General features: G+C 35.8%; 1 protein-coding gene across 1 annotated transcript; it reads right to left on the bottom strand.

Annotated features, from left to right (window-relative positions):
• Positions 1-2,387: 2,387 nt before the first annotated feature.
• LOC135230791 (olfactory receptor 2J3-like) lies at positions 2,388-7,324 on the bottom strand. Its single transcript, XM_064282514.1, has one exon. It carries the CDS (start codon positions 7,085-7,087, stop codon positions 6,158-6,160), a length of 930 nt encoding a protein of 309 aa, XP_064138584.1. The 5' UTR covers positions 7,088-7,324; the 3' UTR covers positions 2,388-6,157.
• Positions 7,325-7,815: the final 491 nt, after the last annotated feature.

Below are 7,815 nucleotides of genomic sequence, written 5' to 3'. Positions count from 1 at the left end.
TCTTGAACACAAAATAGCTATAGTGAAAGGAAGAAATGATGAACTAAAAGAGCTGAAGAGAAGATTTCAAATGGATGGTTCAAGAAAACAAAGGAAGGTTTTGTAAGGAAATGTGCAAAGACCTGGAGTTAGAAAAGCAAAGTGAAGAACACACTCAGCATTTCTTAAGCTGAAGAAACTGAAGAAGAAATTCAAGCCTGGAGTTCCAATATTAAAGGGATCCAGGGGAAAAATATTGAATGAAGCAGGAAGCATCAAAAGAAGATGGAAGGAGTACACAGTCACCGTACCAAAAAGAATAGGTCGATGTTCAACCATATCAGGTGGCAGCATATGATCAAGAACTGATGGTACTGAAGGAAGAAGGGCAAGCTGTGCTGAAGGCATGAACAACAACCATGACTCCAAGAATTGATGGAATATCAATTGAGATGCTTCAACAAATGGATGCAATGCTGGTATCGCTCACTTTTCCATGGCAAGAAATTTTAAAGACAGCTACCTGGCCAACTGACTGGGAGAGATCCATCTTTGTGCCTCTTCCAAAGAAAGGTGATGTAACACAATGCAGAAATTATCAAACAATATCATTAGTATCACATGCAAGTAGTACTTTGCTGAAGATAATTCAAAAACTGTTGCAGCAGTACAACAACAAGGAACTGGCAGAAATTCAAGTGGAATTCAGAAGAGGGCGTAGAATAAGGGATATCACTGCTGCCATCAGATGGATTTTGGCTGAAAGCAGAAAATACCAGAAAGATGTTTACCTGTGCTTTATTGACTATGCAAATACATTCAATGGTGTGGATACTACCAAATTGTGGACAACATTGCTAAGAATGGGAATTCTAGAACACATAATCGTGCTTATGAGGAAACTATACATAGATTAAGAGACAGTTGTTTGAAGAGAGCAAGGAAAAACTAAAACTAACCCAAACCCACTGCCACTGAGTCGATTCCGACTCATAGCAACCCTATAGGACAGAGTAGAACTGCCCCCTAGAGTTTCCAAGGAGCACCTGGCGGATTCAAATTGCCGACCTCTTGGTTGAGAGCTGAGGCACTTAACCACTACACCACCAGGATTTCCAAGGAAATACTACATGGCTTAAAATCAAGGTAGGTGTGTGTCAGGACTGTATGTTTTCACCATACTTATTCAATCTGTACGCTCAGCAAATAATCCAAGAATTTGGACTGTATGAAGAAGAATATCACATCAAGATTGAAGGAAGACTCAATAACAACCTGCGATATGCAGATGACACAACCTTGCTTGCTGAAAGTAAAGAGGACTTGAAGCACTTACTGATGAAGATCAAAGGCCACAGCCTTCAGTATGGATTACTCTTGAACATAAAGGAAACAAAAATCTCCACAACTGACCAACAGGCAACATCATGATAAACAGAGAAAAGATTGAGGTTGTCAAGGATTTCATTTTATGTGGATCCAAAATGAATGCCCACAGAAGCAGCAGTCAAGAAATCAAATGATACATTGCATTGGGCAAATCTGCTGCAAAATACTCAAATGCTAAAAAGCAAAGATGTCACTTTGTGGACTAAAGTGTGCCTGACTGAAGCCATGGTGTTTTCAATTGCCTCATATGAATGTGAAAGCTGGACAATGAATAAGGAAGACCTAAGAAGAATCGATGCCTTTGAATTATGGTATTGGTGAAGAATACTGAATATACTATGGACTGCCAGAAGAAGTTTACTGGGTGGGCCAGAAGAACAAACAAATGTGTCTTGGAAGAAGTACAGCCAGAATGCTCCTTAGAAGCTAGGATGAACAGACTTCCTCTCATGTATTTTCGACATGTCGTCAGGAGGAACCAGTCTCTGGAGAAGGAAATTATGCTGGGTAATGTAGAAGGCCAGAGAAGAAAAGGAAGACTCTCAATGAGATGGATTGACATAGTGGCTGCAACAATGGGCTCCAACATAGCAAGCATTGTGAGGATGGTACAGGACCAGGCAGTGTTTCGTTCTGTTGTACATATGGCTGCTATGAGTTGGAACTGACTCGGCGGCATCTACCAACAACAACATGTTGTCTGACCACAATGTGACTAAATTAGAAACAAATTACAGAAATATATCTGGAAAATTATGAAATATTTGAAAATTAAAGAACTCACTTCTAAATGACCCTTCATTAAAAAAAGAAATCACAAGGGAAATTACAAATTATTTGGAATGAAATGAAAATAAAAACACAAAATGTCAAAATTTATGAGATACATCTAAAACAATGCTTAGAGGGAAATTTATTACTGTAAATGTTTATGTTAAACAATAACTGTCTAGTATCAATAATCTAAGCTTACATCTTACAAGCCTAAAAAAGAAAGAGCATGTTAAACTCAGTAGAAGAAAGAAAATAATAAATATTAAAGCAGAAATCAATGAAATACAAAAAAATTATATATATATATTTTTATATGTATATAGACAGACATATAACCAAAAGCTGGCTTTATGAATAGATGAAAAAATTGACAAACATCTGTCTAGCTACATCACTTTAGTAAAAAGCAGGAGGATACAAATTACTAATATTACAAATAAAAAGTGGATCACTATAGATTCTACAGATATTGAAAAGAAAATAAGGCGATTTTATGAACTACAAATTTGACAACTTAGGTGAAATCGACAAATTCTTGTCAGGCACAAATTACCAAAACAGACTCAAAAAGAATAGAAAACCTGGATATTCCACACCACTGAAAATAATTGAATTTTTTAATGTTCCCCTAAAGAAAACTACCTAAGTAAAATGAAGAAAATTGTCCACATAAACACATGTATTTTTTATAGCAACATTATACATAATAGTCAAAAACTGGAGATAATTTCAAAATCCCATCATCAGAAAAATGGATAAATTATGGTATAGTGATACAATTGAGTTTTATTCAGCAGTAAAAAAGGAGCTACTGATACATGCAACGACATGCTAGATTTCAAAAATTTGATAAGTGAAAGGAGCTAGACTCAAAAATTACACACTGTATGATTGGATTTGTATGAAATTCTAGAAAAAGTTATAGTTATCAATAGTTGCTAATCAATAGTTGCCTGAGGCTGTGGGTAGAAGGAAAGAATTGACTGCAAAAGGACAGGAGGGTAGTTGTGGGAGTAAGCATTCGATATCTTGATTGTGGTGGTGTTTACACAATTATACATTTGCCAAAACTCATTGAATTATACATTTAAAATGGAGACTGAATAGTATGTAAATTATACCTCAATAAACCTAAATAAAGAGTCGTTTAGATGGTGAGGCGCTGGAGGGCTGCAAGAAGTATCCCAAATGGAAAATTTCCATGGTGGCAGCATGAATCTATGTTTTCACGTTTTGTGAACTTTGTGTGATGTGACCCCTTCATGTAGTCCCCATTATTTGGTAAAATTTGGTTACATACATGCTTGGGAGATGGATTCAAGGACATGGGACTGTACCCTATATTAATGTGCATGTCTGGCAGAATATAATGGGAGTGAAAGGAGAGGAAAAGAAATTCGGCAGAGACAAAGAATCCAAACAGAGTTGACCATGTAATATTCCCAGAAACGTGAGGAAAATAGTGGAGGTTAATTTTTGTCTTAGTTTTATAATCCATTGGATAAGATTTGGATCAATTACTTGTAGGTTTTAAAAGAGATGGAAAAATACAGCTAATATGTGCATTATGACTACAAAAATTTCCAAAATGTTACTTTAAAATAAATTGTACATTAGTCACTATGCCAGCATGTAAGGTGACTAGCTCCAGTTGATTGTGTCTCCCACTTAGTGGAACAGGCAAAGTAGATTTGTTTCTGGTGGTGATGGTGGGAGTGATATGTGCAACAAATCACTTATTCACATGTATTACTTACAAGAAAACTTATTTCTTTATTTAGAAAATATATGAAAGTTTATTTTCATAATATTCTTGCTAATGACAAATGTTCATATTAGATTAAATTTGAAAAGTAAAATAAACTAACATGTACCAATCAATGGCTTTTATAAAAAATCTGTTGAGTGAATTTATTAAAACATCCACTGGATGCATCAAGTTATTTTCAGAGCCTAGTTCTACCTGCCTCACATATCAGATGCCCTACTACCACTTCATCTAATTATTTCCAGTTTATGGTGCTCATTTCTCTGCAGCATATGAATCACCATCTTATAAATTATTTGCACTATCTATACACTTCTAGCTGCCTTGAGAAAATAGAGGAATGTGAGAAGCCTACCTCTACTGCATTACTTGAAAGTCTTTTCCAGCTATGATTCATCTATCTTGTTAAATGCCACTGAACCAATCCTGTTGCCGTGGAGTTGATTCAGACTCATAGAAACCCTATAGGACAGAATAGAACTGCCCTGTAGCATTTCCAAGGCTGTAAATCTTTAAGGAAGCAGACTGCCACGTCTCTCTCCCGAGGAGCGGCTGGTGGGTTCAAACCTTTTGGTCAGCAGCCAAGTGCTTAACCACTGTGCCACCAGGGCTCCTTTATCTACGACTAAGAGTGGTAAATTTAAGGATACAGATCAATTTTCCTTTCATCATTAAAAAGTAATCATATCCAGCAAGGAACAATATGCTTAAAGAAAAAGCTTAGGGTATCTCCAATACATCACTTATGAATTGAATTGTGACCCTCCCAAAATGTGTGTCAACTTGGCTAGGTGATTGTTCTCAGTATTATGTGATCATCCACCATTTTGTCATCTGATGTGATTTTCCTATGTGATGTAAATCTTACCTCTATGATGTTAATAAGGCAGGATTAGAGGCAGTTACATTAATGAGGGAGGACTCAATCTACAAGATTAGGTTGTATTTTGAGTCAATCCCTTTTGAGACACAAAAGAGAGAAGCCAGAAGAGACAAGGTGACCTCATACCACCAAGAAAGCAACCCCAGAAGAAGAACACATTTTTTGGACCCTGGATTCGCGCCCTGAGAAACTCCTAGACCAGGGGAAGATTGATGACAAGGATCTTCCCCTAGAACGAACAGAGAGAGAAGGCGTTTCCCTGGAGTTGGCACCCTGAATTTGGACTTCTAACCTCCTAAACTGTGAGAGAATAAATTTCTCTTTGTTAAAGCAATCCACTTGTGATATTTCTGTTATAGCAGCACTACATAACTAAGATAGTCAATAACTAAGCCAATGAAAGCATATTCTGTTTAGTTTTGTTTTGTTTCAGTTAATATCATCTTCCTATAGAAATCTGCAATTGTTTTATTTTTCAAGGTTTATGGCTAAATTTACTATTTTGTTTTAGGTTTTATAAAGCTACCTTGGTTTATTAACATTGTGTCTGATGACAAATTGAGTCACTTTTGATCTTATCATTCCTTACATTGAACAGTGAGTTCTAGTTAACAGAATGTGTTATACTCATCTGTATTACCAAAAACCCCACAATATGGGAGAGAGTAGATGCTCAATAAAATTTAGCTAATAGAGTGAATAAATACAATATTGCATAGATAGATGAACAAATGAACCATTTTGGAGTTATACTTGTTCATACTGTTTAAAATGTGATAAGTACACAGACCCACAAAAGAAATTACTCATGATTTATTATCTTGAAAAAAGGTGTATTTTAGCCAAAGAATTGTCATATATCAATTCAGCATACATTAAGTGATGCTATTCATTATTTTTACCATTTTGTCTTTGCTATGATAGTCTTTTGCTAAATTTAGTGCCTGTTCAATCTCCAAAAACTTAATTTGTCTGTCTTTGCTATATTGCACCATCACTGTAGATATTAATGATTAGTGAATAAATTAGCATATTAATAATATTATTTTTAAGTATTTTGAAAAATTTAAATAATCTCTTCATAATTACACACACACATTTGTTTATGTTAAAAGACCAGTCTCTAATTGTTATAGAAATTAAATATGGAATTTTACAAAGACTGAAGTGTTACTAATCTAAAGTCTGTGTATAAATGATATTTTGTAATTAACCAATAAAAAGAACAAGTTCAGGGCTAAACTCTTCTTCTAAGTGCTTGGTGGAATATAGACCAAAAATAAATCTCAGGGGAACCTTTCTCCCAGATGGACAAGACCCTCTGAAGAAAAACTGTAGGAAACCTGATTTCTGTGTCACATATCTTAATCCCACCCCATTAGTTTCTTTACTGCCCCTCTTATATCTTTGTTCCTGAGGGTGTAGATTAGTGGGTTAAGGCTAGGTGTGACAACAGTATAAAAGAGGGCAATGAACTTCCCTTGCTCTTGAGATTTCCCAGATGGTGGCTGGAGATATATGCACATAACTGGAATAAAAAAGAGGGATACAACCATAACATGGGCTCCACATGTCCCAAAGACTTTCTGAAGTCCAGTTGTTGACTGCATTCTCAGCACAGCCCAGGCAATGGCACCATAGGAGCTGAGAATGAGAATAAGTGGTATGATTACAAAAATGGAGCTCATGACCATGAGGATGAGTTCATTAGCACGAATGTCAACACATGACAATCGCAGCAGTGCTGGAACTTCACAGAAAAAGTGATCCACTTGTTGATGTCCACACAAGGGAACCGAGAAGGTAAAAGAAGAATGAAGTGCTGAGGCAGTTAAACCACTTACCCAAGAAGCCACAGCCAACCGGTGGCAAAAACAAGGGTGCATGAGGACGCTGTAATGCAAAGGTCTACACACAGCTACATAACGGTCATAGGACATCACCCCCAGTAGGACACACTCTGTGGTTCCCAGTGCAAGGACAAAGTAGAGTTGAATCATGCAACCAACATAAGAGATGGTCTTCTCAGGACCCCAGAGATTGACCAGCAACTGAGGGATGGAGCTGGTGGTATAGCAGAGATCCAAAAAAGAGAGATTTGAGAGGAAAAAGTACATGGGAGTGTGGAGGTGAGAGTCCAAGTAGGACAGGATAATGATGAACAGGTTGCCAACCAGTGTCATCAAGTAGAATATCAAGATAACCACAAAGAGAACCACTTCCAGATAAGGCCAATTAGAAAAACCCAGTAAAATAAAGTAACCTTCAGAACTTGCATTTTTTTCCATTATCATTCTTTCCCTGTGACCTGAATTAAAAAAAGGTACATAAATTCAAAGGCTGCCAACCCATTATCAAATCCTTGCAAACAGATTGGGAAAGAAATATTGCCACTTCCAAGTATAATAACGTGTTCCTTTGCAGCAGTAAATTTTTTTTTTAGTTTTCTTTTAATGTTTCTTTTGGTGTTTGTCTTGTTGTACACAGAATCAGTATCTTCTCAGCCCTTAGTTATCATTTGGATAAATGAAAATAAAAGATATTCTATAGTAAAAAAAATCATTTTCCTGGAAAATAATTTTCTTTTACCAAAAAAAAAAAAAATTTTATTTCCCTTTTCCACATTTTTTGGCTGTTTCCAATTTCATGATTACAGAGAGAAAAGAATAACTGCAGTCTTAATAATTCTACGTATAGTTGAAAGTTCACCATATGATGAAAAACAATTCAGTAGCAACTTAAAAATGTTAATGTTGGATGGAAAAATTCAACTTCAATTGGATATGACCATAAAAAGAACAAAATATTCTGATTTGTTTATTTATGCTATTTCTTGACAAAAAATTTTAACATGCAAATGAAGATATAAACAGACACACACACACACAAACTTATGAGTACTCACAATATAAGGAAAGCTGAAGACCTTAATCCTGATGAATAAAGAAGTGAAAGAGGTTGGGAATATCAGTGATGGAATGCTTCTAAAGGAAAATGAGAGTATAACTAAATTTGGAAAGAA

Source organism: Loxodonta africana, chromosome 1 (genome assembly GCF_030014295.1).
Source record: "Loxodonta africana isolate mLoxAfr1 chromosome 1, mLoxAfr1.hap2, whole genome shotgun sequence".
Classification (NCBI taxonomy): Eukaryota; Metazoa; Chordata; class Mammalia; order Proboscidea; family Elephantidae; genus Loxodonta; species Loxodonta africana.
Note: the sequence above shows the minus strand (reverse complement) of the source record. Positions and strands in the feature narration are given on the sequence as shown.